The sequence below is a fragment of the Zootoca vivipara genome, chromosome 9 (assembly GCF_963506605.1).
Source record: "Zootoca vivipara chromosome 9, rZooViv1.1, whole genome shotgun sequence".
Taxonomy (NCBI): Eukaryota; Metazoa; Chordata; class Lepidosauria; order Squamata; family Lacertidae; genus Zootoca; species Zootoca vivipara.
Genome location: NC_083284.1, coordinates 71,547,884 through 71,568,186, shown reverse-complemented (window position 1 = coordinate 71,568,186; position 20,303 = coordinate 71,547,884). Strand labels below are relative to the sequence as shown.

General features: G+C 48.1%; 1 protein-coding gene across 4 annotated transcripts in view; it reads right to left on the bottom strand.

Annotated features, from left to right (window-relative positions):
- CCDC33 (coiled-coil domain containing 33) overlaps positions 1–20,303 on the bottom strand; it is a 187,634-nt gene that overhangs the window by 53,403 nt on the left and 113,928 nt on the right. For all 4 annotated transcript variants that reach the window (XR_009558188.1, XM_060279001.1, XM_060278999.1 and 1 more), the window contains exon 13: positions 14,787–14,906. Coding sequence is in view for 3 of the 4 variants with exons in the window: in XM_060279001.1 (XP_060134984.1) it covers positions 14,787–14,906 (120 nt within the window). In the remaining variant the exon portion in view is untranslated. The remainder of the gene's footprint in view (positions 1–14,786; positions 14,907–20,303) is intronic.

The window sequence follows — 20,303 nt, the reverse complement described above, 5'->3', positions numbered from 1 at the left end:
GTGCTCGGAGATGTACTGGGAGCCAAAGTAGGTCTCTTAGGACCGGTGTTATGTGGTCTCGGCGGCCACTCCCAGTCACCAGTCAAGCTGCCGCATTCTGGATTAATTGCAGTTTCCGGGTCACCTTCAAAGGTAGCCCCATGTAGAGCGCATTGCAGTAGTTCAAGCCGGAGATAACTAGAGCATGCACCACCCTGGTGAGACAGTCTGCAGGCAAGTAGGGTCTCAGCCTGCATACCAGATGGAGCTGGTGGACAGCCGCCCTGGACACAGAATTAACCTGTGCCTCCATGGACAGCTGTGAGTCCAAAACTTCTGTTGTCTATGCTCTGGTAACCAATAGGTTGGATTACTACAATACATTATATGTATGGCTGTCTCTGAAGATGGCTTGGAAGCTTCAGCTGGTGCAGAATTTGGCGGCCAGGTTGCACCAATCCTGGTCCAATTAGCTTCTGGGCCCAATTCAAAGTGCTGCTTTTGACCTATAAAACCTTAAACGGCTCAGGAGCACAATACTTCAAGGACCGCCTCTTCCCATATAAACCAACCCAGACTCTGCAAAAATCATCGGAGGCCCTTCTTTATGTGCTTTCTCAACAAGAGGTCCAGAGGGTGGCAACTCAAAAATGGGTCTTTTCTGCAGTGGCTCCCCATTTGTGGAATGCTCTCCCCACAGGGATATACAGTTGGTGCCTTCATTATATACATTTAAGCACCAGGCAAAAACGTTCCTTTTCAACCATGCCTTTGGCTGATTGACATCTGATGCCCTTTTCAATGTGTTGTGGGAGGGGGGATTATTGGCTTGTTGTTCTTATTTTTACTATGTATTTTGTGGTTTTTATACTGTTATTTAATGTCGTGAACAGCCCTGGGATCTGCAGATGAAGGGCGCAATACAAATTTAATCAATAATATTACCCACCTTTTCTCCCATCCATGAAAGTTGTTTACTGAGCCTATATATTTTAATGATAGTGTCTTTGCGGGTTTTTATTTACTGGCCCGAGGTGGGCAGTCTGTCCATTTACTCAGTGCATAAGGTCAGCTTGTACTACAAGGCTGGGATGTGCTTCATTCAACACTGATAATGCCGATTTGCCATTGGGGGTTAATGACGCAAAAAGAAAATAAAGACATCTCTCTCTCCCTCACCATTCAATATGCCAAGATATGACATTTCTCACATACACAATATTCTGCTCATATTCTATCTGCTTCAGTTTGGCTGGCAAACCCTGCTTGGCTCAGAATTCTAATTAGCACAAAATAATTTGGGCTTGTTAGTGAGCTAGCTACAACATCGTCTAATGAGCTCCTTTCGTTTGGGCTGTTAATTAGCACTTAAAAAGGTCTGTTTGGCTTACAGAATTAACAGTAAATCAGGCACCAATCAACTGTTCCATGACAAGTGCAACAACGAGGTTTTGCAGCGCTCTGCTGCCTAGGCAGCATTCAGCCAGTTTCTAATCCATGCTGCACAATAGCTCAGTTACATCTACCAGAGGTGCCCTGGACCTATTCTCTCCCCCTCCCGCCAATTTCCAAGGCAGGCTCTTGAAGAATGAGAGCATATGCAACAGAGTTCATAGGAATATATGGAGAATCTGCAAAATCCAAGTCTCATCTTTGTTCCCAAATAGGTATTAAGTGCTTGAGAAGAAAAGAACATAGCCTGCTGGATCAACCCAGTCCAAACTTCCTGAGCTAATAATACATGAATTGAAAGGTGTTCAAAGGCTCTTCTAGTCCAGCATTCTGTTCCCACAGCGGCCAACCAGATGCCTGTGGGAAACCAGCAAGCAGGATTAGAGCACAAGAGCCCTCTGTGGGAATCTTAGGGATGTGGATTAGGATATATTATTAGATAGATCCTATCCAAGCTTGTGTTAGCAAGCTTCCAATATCAGCAGAGTGACATTCCCTTTTTGTGCGCAGCAAAGCGTGTGCGTTCAGGTTTGCTAAAACCTGTACAATATTATACTTCCTGGCAAAGTCCCCTTTGTCCCTCTTAAAAGAAATACACAACACAGTGTTTATAAAATAAGATAGAGTTTACTTACAGGTTCATCCTGAGTTAACAGCATAATCTCAGAAAGGCAGGCTTGCTTAGAAAAGTTACAGATATATACATGTGGAGACTACTTAGTAAAGTAAGGCTCCATCTGGTCTCTCTCTTGGCTGCAGGCCAAGAGGGAGAACCATCCTAACTAGAGATTCTCTGGAGATGTGTTCCCATCGAAGGAGAGAAGGCTAAGAGAGAGAATGGCTGCTGGCTAGGGGCTTTTGTCCCAGCTAATCCATCTCATCTACATATCTGGAGCAACAGGAACTTAATCAGGTGTCCCTCCAGGTGAGTTCCTGTTAGTGGACACTCTAGGAACTGTTGTGACTTGTCTGCCCCAGTGTTCCATCCCACACCCTCTTCCATAAGAACAGCCTGCTGGATCAGGCCAATGGCCCACCTAATCTAGCATCCTCTTCTCACAGTGGCCAACCAGATGCCTCAATGGGATGCTTGCAAGCAGGATTCAAGCATCAGAGCCCTCTCCCCTCCTGTGGTTTCCAGCACCTGGTATTCAGAAACTTTTCTGCCTCCAACTATGGAGGCAGAGCAGAGGCAGCATATGCCTAATAGCCAGCATTAGCCCCATCCTCCATGAATTTGTGAAACCTGTTTTAAAGCCAACTTAGTTTGTGGCCATCACTGCCTCCTGTGGGAGCGAGTTCCATAGTTTAACCACGCACTGTGTGAAGAAGGGCTTTCTTTTGTCTCTCCTGACATGTCCAATGTTCAGCTTCACTGGAGGTCCACATTGAGTTCTAGTGTTGAGAGGGGGGGAGGGAGAAAAACTGTGTACAACAGCACCCCCAGCTATGGGGCACCCATCACCTGGCATCCAGAAGTTTATTGCCTCCTGTTGAGGAGGGAGATCGTAGGCATCAGGGTTAGTAGAAATCTCGCCCACAAAGGATAAAACTGAGGGTGTCCTGGGGGGAGGGGAGGGGGTGGAAGGAAACCCAGACACAAAAATGGAACCTTTGAAGTGCTGGACCCTACGGGATCCTCTTGTGGCAGGAGGGGGCCCGTGGGAGGACAGCACGAAGAAGGAGGAGGATTAAGTTAATATTGTAAGAATAAGATTTGGAATTAGAATAGAAAACCCGCCATAATAAATTAGAGAAGTTAGGAAAACCAGGAGGAAGAGAATCGAGGAAGTCACAATTATAATGTTAAGAAAATAAGATTTGGGAATTTGTGTTTTTTTTCTTTTTCCTTTTTCCTTTTCTTTTTTTTCATTTTTCTTTTTATTGTCTTATTGCTAATTGGATTGTTATGTTGAAGAATCAGCTGGGGGAAAACCAAGCCTCAGAGATCCTCCAGCCATGTCCTCTCAGTGGCAGGGAGGGGATGAGGAGGGAGGAGGGAAGGGGGGGAGGCCAAACCCAGCGTACAATGGACCCCTTCGGTGCTCAACACCCATGGGCACTACCGGTGGCAGAGGTGGACCTGTGGGTGGGGGGAAATTGAAGGGACAGAGCTTATATTGTATGTTTTGTCTGTCTAGTTTGAATAAAAACCAATAAAAATCATTTTTTAAAAAAAGGATAAAACTGGGTCCTCTGCTTGTCATCTCAGGAGGGTGGATGAATCCAGCAAGCTTGGTTTCTAAAGCAGATACTGTTGATGTCCTTATGCTTCTCTGGTTGAAATCCTAGACAGCAGCTGCCAGTCAGTGTGGGCAATACTGAGCTAGAAGAACCTAGAACATAACTGTGCATGGAGCAGCTTCTGGTGCTCTTACACTTTGTATGCAGAAGGTCCCAGGTTCAATCTTTGGCATCTCCAGGAAGGGCAAATAAATACCTCTGTGTGAAACCCTAGCAAGTCACTGCCTGTCGACAAGATTGAGTTAGGCGATTGTGTCTTTCCATGAGAACATGTACGGCGCTGTCCAATATAACAGCTCATCCTCAGGCACCTTTCCTATAAAGAGCAGCATGAAGCACGGCTGTGTTCTCGCTGCAACACCCGTTGGGATATTCTTCTCCCCGTTGCTCTCCTATGGCGTTCAACTCAACTGAAGATGGTGTGGACTTTCATTTGAGGAGTGGCGGGGGTCTGTTTCAGCCTGGCACGTCTCTGCGCCAAGACGAAAGCGTGGCAGATCCTTATCCAAGATATGTTGTTTGCAGATGACGCAGTCTTGATAGCACACTCCAAAATTCATCACTACGGAGACTCATCAACTGTTTTGCTAAGCTTACAGGGAGTTTGGCCTGACAATGACCAACATCTTGGGTCAGGACGTTGCCAGCACTCCACACATCAGCACTGGTGATCACATGTTTGAGGTGGTAGACAATGCTCTCTACCAAGGGTCCCAGCATAACCAGCAATCTCTCCACCATCGATGAGCCGGACAAGCTCATTGGTAAGGCAGCTTTGACAATCACTTCTCCAAAAGGGTATGGGAAAATATGATGCCAATGGCCAATACCAAGATGAAGGTCTACTAGGCTTATGTGTTGAACACGCTGCTTTATGGGAGTGAGTCGTGGGCAACTTACAACCGTCACGAGCGACGCCTCAACGCCTTCCACATGCACTGTGTCAGGAGGATTTGGGGTATCACCTGGCAGGACAGAAGTCAAAACAAAGATGTGCTCTTCTAAACCCACAATCCCAGGATGTCTGCACTCCTGTCTCAGCGACTTCTACACTGGCTTGGTCACGCCCACAGAATGGAAGATGGCAGGATTCCCAAGAAAGTTCTCCACAGGGCAAATTCTCTGCACTACAAAGATGGCTGCAACCACGACATGAAGGCTGGCAATATCAACCCTGCAATGTGGGAATCATTTGCAGATGACCACAGAGCCTAGAGATAGGCAGTCATGTATCCCTAGCAGTGACCAGAGGAGAAATGGAAGGAGCGCAGAGCTCTACAACTACAACAGGTACTGCAAACTTCCAACAGCCTGACCTCACTCCAAAAGGTGCACTCCTCTTAAATATACCTTCCCCCAAAAACCTGAAGCTTTTCTATTAGGACAGGAGATTGTGAAAGAAGATCAAGTATTATTTATGTATGCGACAACCGCGGCTAGGACTTTGTTAGCCCCCAAATGGAAAACTCAGGAGTTACCGACGATTGAAGAGTGGCAGAAAAAAATGATGGACTATGCGGAACTAGCAAGACTGACTAGCAGGATCCGAGAGAGGGGGAGTCAAAGTTCCAAAAGGACTGGAGTAAATTTGTGGATTATATGGAGAAGAACTGTAGAAGTTTAAAGACACTTGCAGGACTGAAATAAATCCTACGAATTGACTTTAGATAGAAGGAACAAAGAAACTGCAAACAGGAATGGACAAAAAAACCGACTGGGGGGAGGGAGGGAAGTCAAAGCTCAGCAGAGCAAAGAAAATTGTAATAAAAAAAAATTCTGTGTTTATTATGTTTATGTGATGTTGTGTTTGTTATTGTTTGTTTTGTTATTGTTTAAATGTGTTTAATTGGAAAATTTAATAAAATGTCTTTTAAAAACAAAACAAAAGGTGCACTCCTCTGTTATCTCCCAAGACAAACGGATGCCAGCCAATGGCCTGACTCTGCAAAGAAGCATAGAATCATAGATAGAAGAGCTGGAAAGAACCCTGAGGGTCATCTAGTCCAACCCCTGCAACACAGATTCCTATATTCCTATGTGTCCACAGAATGACAGCCTTAGTGACACCCACCCCTCAAGCTGAGGGGTTTGCAGCCTTCCCCCATCCCCCTTTTTTCTGACTCTCCTCTCAGATCGTCTTACTCAGCCACCCTTCTTCAAAGTGCCATTTATCGAAAGCCAGCAAAAAGGGATCAGCCTCAAAATTCTACCTTGGTAATAACAAGCCTTGCGGCAGGTGGCAGCTAATCGCAGAGGATTAAGGGCTGTAATGCAGAGAAGCTTGGAGAAAGATTGGTGCAATCCAGCACCACGAAATGCATTAGCTTCCATTGTCCTCCTCGCCAAATTGGCTTTGCTCGGTTGCTCTGGCCCCGAAACAGGAGCCAATTCTAGCTCAGAGCAACAATAGGAATGATTAGAGCTGGAAGGGGGTCAAAATCCCTGGTAAGAAGCCTCTTCAATCACACATAAAAGCACAGAATTGAAGCATGACAAATGCATTTTGTCAGGAAAATACAGGGAGGATAAGAAGGGCCTGGCTGCTGGATCAGGTCAGTGGCCCACCTAGTCCAACCTCCTGTTCTCACAGCGGCCAGCCGCCATGGGAGACCATGGGCAGCCTGTAGTCCGGAGACGAAGGTGGCAGCAGCTCTCCTTGCTCCCTCCTGCACAGGACTAGCATTGCATGTCAGAACAAATGCCTGAACGGAGCAGGGAGGCGGATGCTCTTTGCTGAATGCTCAGGCCTGCCGGGGCCCACACACATTGATTCTAAATGGCACTAGATGGCACTATAACAACTGCAGATGGATGTCAAGCAGAAAAGATCCTACATCCCCCTTGGAGCCACCCTGACTTTCACAGCCTCTTGCCTGGACTGCTCTTGACAATCCCTAGTTTGGCAGAGAGGCGGCACCAGTGGCAAGACTTGCAGGATCTTGCTATACCTTCTTCCAAATTGGAAAAGCCCCCAGTAGGTTACTATTACGTGAGATGAGCCAGGAATACTGACGCCTGTAAATGGTGGGTTTGCTCCAGTTGTAGAATAGATGTGTGACTTTAGAAAGGAGGAAAAGTCCCCAAGTGCCTTATGCCCTGCCCTGAAAGCAGGCTGAAGGCAGAAACCCAAGGCAGGAAAAGTGGGGAATGGAACTTGAGATAAAAGATCTCGACCCTCTCCACTCACCCAGGCTGGCCTGGCCATGTCACCTGTCAAATGTTTTCAGTTTCCATCTGACAATGGACCCGTGCAGAACAGACCTATATGTGTGTGGCATCCAGGGAAGCTGCAAAGACTGAGTACTGCGGCAACGTCCTGTTGTGGGTGAAGGCAGGACTGTGGGGAGAGGATGGGATCCCAGCCCTAGAGCAGGAAGAGCTCGAATGACTTCCATACTGCATGGCAACGGTGCTCCACCCTGCAGGGCAGGGATTGCAGAGGCCTTCTGGGCCCCCATTAATTCCTATTTGCCTTCAGGAGGCAGGGGGCACCCTGGCTGGGCAAGCCCCATCTCCATCGCCTGAAGAAAGCAGCAAGAGGAGGGGTCAGAAGGTGTGAGACCACTAGCAGGGTCCTAGAGCCCACCTGCCTCCTTCCCAAAGCTGCCACTCCAGGAGCTGCAGCGGTGACCTCTGTCTGCTGGCCAGGGGAAATCGAGGCGCCCTAGGATCAAGTCAGAAGGCACGATTTAGGAATTTTGTGACAGAAAAATCATGGCACTTGGAGGGTACGGATACTCATCTGAGTTAGGGAGAAAGCCGATTCAGTGTGTCCTGAAAGGTGAATTTGCCTAATATACACTTCCCGAAACAACACGCAGACTGAAACATAGAAACGTCCTTCTAAATTGGCCCTTCTCTGAATTTTACAGTGGAGTCCTCTAGCCATGTAATGCATACAAAAGAGCCTATGCTGGGGGCAAAGAGTGAATAAAGAGGCATCTATTAGTGAAGCTCACAAAGAAAAGGTAACATAGAAAAAAGGCATTATATCAGGGGAACCTGCTTTGCAAAATGTGTATATGGTTTTTTTCCCCCCTAATAGGCAAAATGTGCCTATTAGGAGAAATTTGCATGAAAATGCTGATGAATTTTCATGAGGACCTTTTAAAAAATTGCGAATGGATGTGGGGAAGTGTGTGAGTGGGAAAATGAGAAATTGAGAGGAACTGGAACTGCTAGTATTCTCCCATCCCTCGTCCAAATGAGGAAGTTATTGAAACCCTTCAGTATGCAGAGTGAGGAGCTTTTGGCTAGTGAATCTTGATGAGAGAGAAGACTGACAGGTTAAAAGTACAGAGTACAGTCTGGGAATGTGGATGTCACACATTCTAGTCATGTTCACCCCATTACTGCGTATGTTTATGGTTTTCCTTCCTTCCTTCCTTCCTTCCTTCCTTCCTTCCTTCCTTCCTTCCTTCCTTCCTTCCTTCCTTCCTTCCTTCCTTCCTTCTTTCTTTCTTTCTTTCTTTCTTTCTTTCTTTCAGCTTAAACATGCATTTTTGCACACATTTGATGCTAATGTATGTTTCCTTTGCCATAAATTTCCTCCCTTTCCAGCTGATAGTCATCATTCCGTGGCTATTGAGTAGGCTCAGTCCTCACTGACTTTTGGGGGGTGGGTGGGAATGAATTTGCTTTCCCTCCTTCTTACTTATGGTTCTGAAGCTACTGGGTCCCTCCAAAGAATATTGGTAGCTCCTCCTCCTTTTCCTCCATAGGGACTCCAACCCATCAGTATGCACCAGCTGAATTTGTTACTAGAAGTTCAGGCTCTGGGCTTTGGTGGCTGCTGCTGTGTGTTGAATGCATTTTATAATAAAACCTACATTGGCTAAAATGCACCTTGATCAAAGGCTCATTCCACTTTCTCTCTCCCCAATGCCAACATTCACACATACAAACAGACAAGTGTGAGTGCAGCTGAAAGGTGCTTGGAGTGACATGTGTGAAAACTCTCCCCAGAGCCAGATTCGCACACCAGCTGCTTTTCTCCTTCTGCCTCTTGTCTCTTGCTCCTAACAGCTGGCAAGATCAGCAACGTTTTCTATCACAAATGCAAACTGCGATCTGCGATTCAGCTCACAAGAGGAAAGTTGGAAGAGTCAGGAAAGATTGCAGCTCACGATGAACCTCATTTGCCATGCCCAGAATACAATGCATTTCTCCAAAAAAATGACATGAACCCAGCTTCGCATGTGCAAGGCTGAGGGCCTTGCAAACCGTCCTACTTCTCTGCATTCACAGTGTTGAGATTCGTGTCGGCTAGGACACAGCTGCCAAGAGCAGGTCTGGACCCCAGGGGAAAATGTTTCATTTCCCCCCCCCCCCAGCAAGGACAGATTAGCTAAAAATATTTACGCGGGAGACAAAATAAATGTGCAATATCGTGTTCATGTTAATAATAAATATGAAAATATGCATACCTGTTGAAAATATTAAGATCCTAATGACTAATAGCTACAATATAAGCTGAACTAGCCATACACTTTAAACATGAAACTTGTAATACCACACAATATGTATCACATGGCGACTTTGCTTACAAAAACATACAAATGCACCACCGTACTGTTTGTGTGGAAGCAAACATTTGTACAGAGCCGGAAACGATCTGAAATGCTTGGTTGTCAGCCCAAGTTCACAAACTGTTATTCAGAACGGTGTGTGCACTGAACAAGAAATACGTATTTTGTTAAGAAATACATAAATAGGGGCAAGATACATGGGACCTCTTTTGGCCCTTCAGGCCTGGGTAGTTTGTAATGGCTTCCCACCCCCCCACCCCGGCCACCTGGTCCTGGGCTGGGATACCATTTACAGCCCATGATACATTTAAGACACCCGCTGCAATTCTAGCCATGTAATAAAAGTGTCTGTCTTCAGCTTTGGCCACGTGAGAAAATAAACCCAGCAACAGCAAAGCAGGCTTCCTCTGGGAAAACCCTCACATTATTCCTTCTTTTCAGAGTCCCCAAGTCATTTCTGATGAGTTTGGCTAAGGCAGGGATGGGTAGCTTGTCGTCCTCTCAACGCTCCCGTCAGCCTCAGCCATCATGGCCAATGGGCAGGGACGGCCGCTGGAGTCCAGCACAGGCTCCCCACCCCAGACCTAAGGGATGCAAGCAGGGGTAAAGGACCGTTTCCAGACTGAAGGGTGGCATTCTTGACACAAGAAGAGCCAGTGCTATTTTTCTAGAAAAAGAGGAGTCAGAACTCACCATTCTCTTGGAATGGCAATGGCGCCCACCTGAGAGGGGCCAGAACTGAGTTCCAGTGAGCTCTGGCTGAGAAAAAGCCCCAAGAATAGCTCTGAGGTATTGGGCCAATGGCCCACCCAGTCCAGCATCCTGTTCTTGCAGGGGCCACCCAGATGCTTCAAGCACAACCTGAGCACCAGAGCCCTCTCCCCTCCTGCCTTTCCCACCAACTGGTATTCAGAGGCATTGCTGCCTTTGGCATCATCGGAGATCAAGGACACAGTCAACCGCAACCCCCTGTACTGCTTTAGATGAACATCTTCCTTCAATCAACCCTAGAGCACAAAACCATCTCTTTCAGCCCCGACTTTCCAATTGCTCTGAATCACTCAGAAGGCAGGGACGCGGGTGGCACTGTGGTCTAAACCACAGAGCCCAGGGCTTGCCGATCGGAAGGTTGGCGGTTCAAATCCCCGCGACGGGGTGAGCTCCCGTTGCTCGGTCCCTGCTCCTGCCAACCTAGCAGTTTGAAAGCACGTCAAAGTGCAAGTAGATAAATAGGTATCACTCCGCCAGGAAGGTAAATGGCGTTTCCACATGCGCTGTTCTGGTTTCTCCAGAAGCGGCTTAGTCGTGCTGGCCACATGACCTGGAAAACCTATCTGCGAACAAACGCCGGCTCCCTCGGCCAGTAAAGTGAGATGAGCACCGCAACCCCAGAGTCGTTCGCGACTGGACTTAACTGTCAGGGGTCCTTTACCTTTACTCAGAAGGCTTCCCCACCCACTAGGCTGCAGGGCCCCTGCTCGAGCGCCACTCGCTCACATAGCATTTGCTGGGCTGGTTCCTGTCCAGCCACGATGCATCGAGTCGTTTATTGTGTGTTTTTTCTATTAAGCCGTGGTAACTCCATACAGCAATGAACATCAAAGCAAAGAGGTTCAGTAGATTGAGTCAGTGGGGTTTGGATATTTGTATGCTGGGGACAGGGAGAGCAAAAAATAGCTTCTTGCATTTTATTGCCAGCTTTGTTCCGGCATGTGGAATGAGAACCCAAATCCATGGATGGGCTTGTTGCGCAAGCAGAGAGAGAGAGCCAGTGGTTAGTGAGCATGCGGCAGCATCACAATGAAGGTAGCAGGATGCACTAAACCCATACAAATTCCCCTGCAGCATTAAAAATATGTTTCTTTGTGAAGACAAAACAGTGCTGCTGCTGTTTTGCATTACAATAAGTCCATTGCTTAAATTAACACGTTGCAGATGCAAGCATTAGTTTCTGCATTATAGAGAAATCATGTTTTGGGGGCAGAAAGAAGAACACACAAAACCAGATATAATGGGGGAAACCCACCGAAATAATCTCTCTATTTACATCTACCACCCTGAAGCTTCACACAGTTGCGTAACTTAATGCAGATATCCAAAATGGTTCTAGAAACAAGCTCCATTGACACATAGCTTATTAAGGAATCTTCTGCATGGTTTTATAAGATTTTAAAGTATTCAATCAAAGCAGTGGGAGGAAAAAGTCAGTAACAGCCTCACACTGCTGCCTTAAATATGGGGAAGGGGCTCTGAAGGAGGGGTGCTTAACACCCTCTAGACCTGCTGTTAACTTTGTGGAGCCACTGGGGCAGGAGGCTCCAATTTAGCTGCATTGTTTTTCCTGATCTAAATACCCGTGAGTGTGTGTGTGTGTGTGTGTGTGTGTGTGTGCGCGCACACACACACACACACACACACACACACACACACACGTTGCTAATAGCCATTTGGAGAGGGATGTAAGTAACTGTTTCATCCCTTTATTTCTTGTGCTTCCAGGTGGCCGGGAGGCTAGCAGAAGCTTTGGAGGAGAAATGGCGAGGATCATGTGCATGTTCTCTCTCTCTCTCTCTCTCTCTCCCCCCTCTCTCACACACAAAACCAATACACACACATCCAATACCCATGCTTTCACTATCCTTATCCTGAAGTTTTATAATGCAGAAGGACTGAAAAGCTAAATACAATATAAGCTATTGTATGAACTGCTACATTTCATTAGTTACAGGTAGGTAGCCGTGTTGGTCTGACGCAGTCAAAACAAAATTAAAAAATCCTTCCAGTAGCACCTTAGAGACCAACTAAGTTTACCATAGGTATGAGCTTTCGTGTGCATGCACACTTCTTCTGATACACTGTTCATTAGACATTATTGTCATTTTTATTTGATGTTTACTTGAAATTATTGCAGCCTGCCCTGAGACTTTAGGATGAAAGGGGAGTAACAAATTAAAATAATCGCCATAATAATACTATTTCATTCTCTCTCTTCACAAACACATTTGTTAGGGCAATGTTTGCAGAGCATCTGTGGCAAATCCAGATCTGTGGCTGCTCTGGAACATCTGGGCCAAGGATGCAAAAACGTCAAATTCTGCTGTGTGTAAATTCCCCATTTTTAAAGTGTTTTTTAAAAATGTAGCTGTTGCCATTGCACCCTTTGTTCCTCTTCCTGGGCATTTAATAACCAGATTTAAATGGCATGCTGTTTTATTTCTTTTTTTTTTTTTTTAAAAAATCCAGACAGATGAAGGGTGCGAGACTGAGGCACTAGTAACGATTTTATCAATCCCCCAGGTTTGCTGAAGTCAGCCATATATTCACAGTCCTGAAAGATATGAGTTCTGGGGAAAGCCTGGGGTCTAAAGACTAATGCAGCTGTAATAGCAAAGAATTAGCTAAATGGATTCAGAACTCAATCCTCTTTATTGTGCCGGAAGCCTTGAAACTCATACAGCCAGCCATGGGGCTGCTGTTTCTTTTTAATGGGGTCAGAGTACACAATACCTGCTATCGGTTGTCAATTCCAGCGGGGTTTTTTTTTGGGGGGGGGGGCTTGATCAGGTCCCTCCTCCAGAGAAAGGACCCCTCCCAACTCTCCCTTTGCTTCCTCCGTTTTTTTGCCCTCCGCTCCCCATGAACCAAAACACACAGCTCCCCCAACCCCACCAAGGCAGAGTGGGCAGCAAGTTAGAGGAACCTGCTTCATCTCCTCTCAAATTCTATTATCAGGAGAGAGAAAAGCAAGTCCTTCTTTACGCAGCCGAGAGTTAAACTGTGGAACTCGCTCCTGCAGGAGGCAGGGAGGGCCACCAACCTAGAAGGCTTTAGAAGAGGTTTGGACAAACTCATGGAGGAGGGGGCTGTTGAAGGTGGCAGTGGACTCCTCTTCCCTAGAGGTTTTGATGCAGTTTGGAGGGCCACCTGTCATAGTGTCTTTCCCTGTTCCCTATTTTGCAGTGGGGTTGGGCTAGGTGAGCCTTGGGGGGACCTTCCAGCTTTAGAGCTCTGTAATTCTGTGTTTCTTGGATTCTGTGACCAACGCCTATCAGTCACGGTAGCTCTGCTGTGTCTCCGTGGACACAGGTAGCAGTGCTTCCGAATAGCACTTGCTGGAAGAGAAGAAGGCTCTTGTGCTCCTCTTTTACTTGCTGGTTTCCCACAATGGGCATCTGGTTGGCCCCTGTGAGAACAGGAGGCTGGACTAGGTGGACCATGGGCCTGATCCAGCAGGGCTCTGCTTATGCTCTTATGCTTTGAAAGGGCGGGTGAACAGATGGGGAGGAGGAATGCTGGGAGGTGCACAGAGTCAACTGTGGGCCCCACAGAGGAATGTGGACCTTGACACATGCCCAGTGATGAAGACCCATGGCTGTACTCCCAATGCCTGGTGTTATGTACTGAGCTGAATCATAGAACAATAGGAACCAGAATCAGCAGTCTGATTGGTCCGCAGGAGCCACCCAATCCAACTCCAGGTGGAAGTGAATCCGCAACCTGATTGGCCTGCAGGAGCAGCCAATCAGGCGGCTGGCAGAAGTGAATCCGCAACCTGAGTGGTCTGCAGGAGCAGCCAATCAGGCTGCTGGCAGAAGTCAATCCACAAACTGATTGGCCCACAGGTGTAGCCCTGAAGTAGCCAATCACGCAAAGCCCATTGTGTAAATAATGTATATGAGCAGATGGTTTGGGGGAAAGGGCATTCTTCTTCTCTTCTTCTCCTTGATGACTAAGAGCTGAATAAAGAGCATGAAATTCACTCTCGACTCCGAGTATATTTCACCTGGCCTGCAATGGAGATTTGAGTTTCTAGAAACAAGATAGACCTTGTTCAGGCCGTTGGTGGAGAAGCATGTGTGTGTGCTGCCCCTGCCCCTGAAAAGAACTCTGCATTCACTCTTCATCCAACTCTTTTTTTTGGGGGGGGGGAGTGGGCACATTTGGAATTCTGAGAAAGTGCCATGGGTGCCAGTCAAAAATGGCTGCTGTGAGGTTCATGGCACAAGAGAAAATGGCCGCCAAATCCAAAGAAGCAAAGGAAAGAGGCAGGGCCACAAAACAGTGCAGGTCTTCCCATCCCACGTCCGTCTGTCCGTCCATCCATCCACCCACCCGTCCACACCCACCCACCCCCTGAGGGGGAAAAAAGGCACCTACATCAGTTGCCACCACGCTCAATTGCAGAAATAAGCTCTTGTCACCTCTCCTGGAATATATATTTTCCAGATGAGTCCACTGCCTCAGATGTATGTACTTAATCCTCTCCCTGCTGTTTGTTTGCTTCTGTTTTCCTCTTTTAGTATCTCTTTCCCTTTTTCATATTGTATTGCAGGGCTGAACACCTTAATAAAAATTATTGCAAAAATAAAAAATATAAATTGACGCCGTTCTAGCAGTCGAGCTGCTCGCTTCAGGAGTGTGCTTACTTTCCATGTGCTCTGCTTTTGTACTTGCAAATCACCAGATGTTGCAAAGGCACCACAAGTTCCCAGCGATTTCTAACTTCAAGGGAAATACAGCTCTGTAGCCCGGCTGCTAGACCTTCCCATATCTCACGTAGCTCAAGGAAAGGGGGTCACTCACCTCTTTTCGGGGCACCATACTTGTCCAGGGCTCCTTGATGGTCCCCAGCTGCCCCACCAGTTCTGGATCCAGGACAGGAAGGCCATCTGTGGTGGATGATGTCAAAAACAGGTCTGGCCTCTGCGCAATAAGAAGTGTAGAACATTACAATGCTAATTATTGCATGGATAATGCCTAATATTTTGTATTACAGTGATACCTTGGTTTATGAACTTAATCCGTTCTGGAAGTCCGTTCTTAAACCAAAGCGTTCTTAAACCAAAGCATGCTTTCCCACAGCGGCAGGGGACTCAGTTTACAAATGGAACACACTCAACAGGAAGCAAAACATGTTCTTATTCCAAGGCTAAGTTCACAAACCAAAACACCTACTTCCAGGTTTGCAGCGTTCTTAATCAAAGTTGTTCATAAACTAAGCTGTTCTTAAACCAAGGTACAACTGTATAGGACTAGTTGCATTTTTTTATGTACAAAGCCCTGAAACCTGGGTATGGATGAAGATGCTGTTTTGAAAATTGTAAAATTAATTGTCAAATCATGACAACCATCAATATCGTTAGCTTTATTCAAAAACATCAGACACTTCTGCAGAAAACTGTCGAGGCTGGACTACAGGGTGGTGATGGTCTGCAGGACTGGGAGACAAGGTCAATGGAGAATCAGAATGCGAGGGAAATTGGGAGGGGAAATTTTTTTGGTTCAGTTTGCATTTAGAAAGTTAGGGTCTCAGTTCGGTCTCAAAGATTGCCAGCTGATTTTCCTAGCTGGACTGTTGGGCCTTTAACAGTTAGCAGAAAAAGCATCAGTTGGTGAACACTGGCTTGTCACACAACTATTAAAAGGTGTGCACGTCTGACTTGGGAAACTCTAGTACACACGTATGTACTTGCACAGACCGCTTTATTGCAAAGAATAAGCCATCACATCCTCCTATCACTGTTGGCCCCAGATCAGCGACAAGGTTGGAGTGCATGACACCCTGCTTTTGGCTTGGGAGCGGCTGCTTCTCCTCCCTTGGCAGGGCCCTACGGATCAATTATGAAGCTGCTGTCTGAAGCTCATCAACGGTGCAAACAAACGACACTCGGCAGATGGTCCTTAAGCAAACAGGGGTGGCTCTCTAATTGGAGCGAATTCAGCGAGCGCGCAAAAACTTCAATCATTCCTGAAAGGAGCCAATCTCCACCAGCTCCCTCGGCATTCGTTGACGTGCCCAGCAAATGCGTCTGACTCATTTACTTGTAATGCGTCCCTAACTCGCCAAATTGGCCGCTGCGGGTGGCTGGTGGCAAAGTGGCCCTCGGAGCTTCCTGCCTCCGTGACTGGAGGCCGTGATGCCTCATTAGGGCTGCCTCTGACTCTGGCGGCAGAGCATACCGTAGTCATCGTGGTTAGTAGCCAATGATATAGCCCTCTTGTCCATTAATTCGTCCAATCCTCTTTCAAAGTCTCCCAGGTTCGCGGTCCCCATGGGCATAGCCAGACGGGCGTGGGGGGGCATCTGCCCCCCTAAATCAAGGGAATCAATAAAAATACTGAACTGGCCAATCGTGTTGCATATAGCTCGGTTCTGCCCCCCACCCAAATCCTGGCTTTGCCCATGGCAGCTACCCCTGCCTCCTGTGGGTTTAACTACATGCTTTGTGAAGGACTGCCTTTTACTTGTCCTGCTTCTTCTCTCGCTCAGATCCTCTTCCATCCCTGGAGTTTGTGCTCGCGAGAAGGATAGGAGTATAGCATCTAGATCTAGGGAAGTAATAGTACCACTGTATTCTACTCTGGTCAGACCTCACCTGGAGTACTGTGTCCAGTTCTGGGCACCACAGTTCAAGAAGGATACTGACAAGCTGGAACGTGTCCAGAGGAGGGCAACCAAAATGGTCAAAGGCCTGGAAACGATGCCTTATGAGGAACGGCTTAGGGAGCTGGGTATGTTTAGCCTGGAGAAGAGAAGGTTAAGGGGTGACGCCATGTTCAAATATATAAAAGGATGTCATTTAGAGGAGGGAGAAAGGTTGTTTTCTGCTGCTCCAGAGAAGCGGACACGGAGAAATGGATTCAAACTACAAGAAAGAAGATTCCACCTAAACGTTAGGAAGAACTTCCTGACAGTAAGAGCTGTTCGACAGTGGAATTTGCTGCCAAGAAGTGTGGTGGAGTCTCCTTCTTTGGAGGTCTTTAAGCAGAGGCTTGACAGGCATATGTCAAGAATGCTTTGATGGTGTTTCCTGCTTGGCAGGGGGTTGGACTGGATGGCCCTTGTGGTCTCTTCCAACTCTATGATTCTATGGTAGAGCGAGCATCTGCTCAAATGGTGGCAGGGGGATGCCCTGCGGATGCCCTTGTTGACCAGCGCCTTATTAACTCCACCAGCCGGGTCACGTTTCATTCGGCTGGGAGGCCTTGACCTTGGCTGAGCGCCCTTGGCATCCAAAGCAGTGAGCCTGCCTGGGCGGCAATCACGCCCCAGTTTGTGCGGACCCTCGTGGGGAAGAAGAGGCTCATGCAAAATGCAACAGTTGATCAGGCTCCTTGCAAATGACACCGAGTGCACAGATGGCGCCCAAGGTGGGCTGGAAGGATACAGATGACTCCAGCCCCACACACCCCGCCCCACTTTTTGCCTGACAAAGTCAAGGCAGGTTGGCTAGCAATGCTGCACATGCTCCTAATTCAATTAGCCCTGTCCTAAACCCTCCTCTGGGAGAAGTGAGTGGGAACGGACAAATGTTCTTCCACAAAGACGTTCATTTCAATGTGTGTGCGCGTGCATGTTCTGCTCCGCTTTGCTTTGCCCCTGCTGTCTTCCACTCATTAGCTGCCTAACAAAGCGAGGCTGGCTCAGTCCTTTCCCATTCAGCAGTCATTCTATCACTCCTCTGTAATTTCTGCAGCAATCAAGATTTTCTAAGGACGCTGAGCCAAAGGGGGGGGGATTAGGGCAGGAAGGAACCTGGCAGAGAATAATGGAGAGCCCACAACCCACCTCTATTCAGGCACTAGCCTTTCATTTCCTTCTGTAATAATCTCCCCCCTCCCCCTTACTGTAATCACAACTGTCTCTTATATGTGCAAGCAAACACAGCTGCAGGATTGCTGGAGTTGCTTGTTGCTAGCTTGCTAGCTCACTCGCTTGCTTGCTTGCTCACTTATTTGCTTCTAACCCAGGCATAGGCAAACTTGGCCCTCCAGATGTTTTGGGACTACAACTCCCATCATCCCTAGCTAAGAGGACCAGTGGTCAGGGATGATAGGAATTGTAGTCTCAAAACATCTGGAGGGCTGAGTTTGCCTATGGCTGTTCTAACCCCACAAACCTCTGTGCTGGTCCATCCGCTGGCCTACAAGCAGTAGTCTGCAGGATGCTGCCTTGATTTGGGCCCAGCCGCTGGGCCCATCTCACTCAGTAGCAGTGGGCCACATTCAAAATTGAAACTAATCACCATGGCCAAGTTAGGCCCATTAACTTCAACAGGACTACTCTGAGCAAAACCATCTGCACCGGCTGACAGCAGTGCTCCAGGGAGTCCTACCTGGAGGTGCCACTGGGGATTGAACTCAGGACCTTCTGCATGCAAAGCAGATGCTCTGCCACTGACCTATGGACATCCTCTTCACAACTTAATTATAGAGTGTGCCGTGTTTCCCCTTTTTAAAGACACCGTCTCATAACTTTTTTCCCTCAAAAAAACACTGGGTGGCTTACTTTCGGTGGGGTGTCTTATTTTTTTAAATTACCGGTACGGTTTTTACGGCTCAGGGCGCTGCTGGGCTCTTGAGTGCTCGGCGCTGCAGCAGCCACCGGGGCGGCAGGCATCCTTGGCTGGGCCAGGCGGAGGCCGCTGGCTCAGGTGCTCCACCCGCCGCTGCAGGGCACTCCAAGCTCCTTGGCCAGGCCAGGCAAGGAAGAAGCAGTGAGCCCAGCGGTGGTGGCAAGCACGGAAGCGGCAGAGACAGCAGTGGACGAGAAGGCGGAGCGCGGGGATGCAGCCAGCAAGGCGGGAGCGCGATCAGCTGTTAAGCGGAGCTCTTGGAGCGCCGCTTCACAGCTGATTGCGCTCCTGCAGTGCTGGCCGCATGGAGTGACTCTGTGAGTAGGGGTGCCTGTGGGGGTTGGTTTCCACGGCACAGAAGTATGGCTTATTTTCCGGGTATGTCTTATATTTCTCAAATGCTTAAAAACCCTGCCATGGCTTACTTTATGACTACGTATTTAAAAAAGGGGAAACAGGGTATGTCATGAACTGGTTGGATGCAGAGGAATGGTGGGAGGAACCAGCTGGGGGACCCCAAGGGAAGAAGGCCCAGAGCCCAGGGAGTGGCAGTGGGAAGACAATGAGTGGTCAGACGGAGAAGACAAGAAATGGGTGTCAGAAGCTGAAGCTGAAGCAGGAGAGGAGGGCAGGAGAGGCAAGAAGAGAGCGGAGGAGAGGTTAGCTTCACGGAGGCACAGTCTCCGATTACTTGGGGAAAGCCCTGAAAAGGAGGAGACTTAAGACAGCAGTGGGGTGTGAGGAGTATGGGCAGGAGTCAGGCTCTGGGACCTGTAGTGCTTTGCAGGACTGGGGCCTGCCTCAGCTTGTGCTGGAGAGGCAAGGAGTGACCACTCAGGTGAGACCACTTGATATCTCACTGCACCTGGTGGCAGGAGCTGGGAGGGATAAAAGCTCAGCATTTCCCTTCAGCTCTTTGCCACAGCAACGCTATCCCTGCCTTGTTGCATCTGGCCTCTTGCTCCTTGCCCCTTGGACCCTTGCCTTGCCCGATGCCTTGCTCCTTGGACCCTTGACTTGCTGACACCTTGCTCCTTGGACCCTTGCCTTGCCGACGCCTTGCTCCTTGACTCCCAGACCTTTGTCTTCACCTCTGCCTTGCTCCTTGACCCTGCAACTGCCTGCTGCTGGACCCTCAGTCCTGCACCTGTTCCTGCTTCTACACCACCATCTTGCCTCTGGTCCTGACGTCCTCAGCCAGGGCTTCAACCGCCCGCCGACCGGACCGTGACATGGGGAGGCAGGGGCTTTCAGTCTCAGCAACTGATCCATAGGGCAGGATCTGTCTGTGCAGATCCTGGTCTTGCTAATAAAGAGTTAACTCCAACATGCACAATGTGATTTACTCATTGGCTCATCAATGTATTATTATAAATGAATAAATAAATTATCACTTGGCAACGGTACCTAAGGAAGCCATTTCAGCTGGAAGAAGACTAAATTACACACACACACACATATAACTCCACTAAGAGGATGAAGATGTTTGTGGAAAACAGCACTTGTTGAGAATGAGCGTGTGTGAGAGAGAAAGATCTGGTTTGCCAGGATGTAAAGAGGCGTAGAAGTGGGAGCCCCGCAGTCGCCCGTCAGATAAAGCCAGACGTCCGTGCCCCATCATCCCTGGGCCATGCCAGGTGGATGGGGCTTGAAGAGGCCAAAGGCTCCCAATCCCTGTTGTGGCCTCTCAATCCCTAGGGAGCTCAACACAGAGAAGGGCAAACACTTCCTTGTAAGGCTGCCT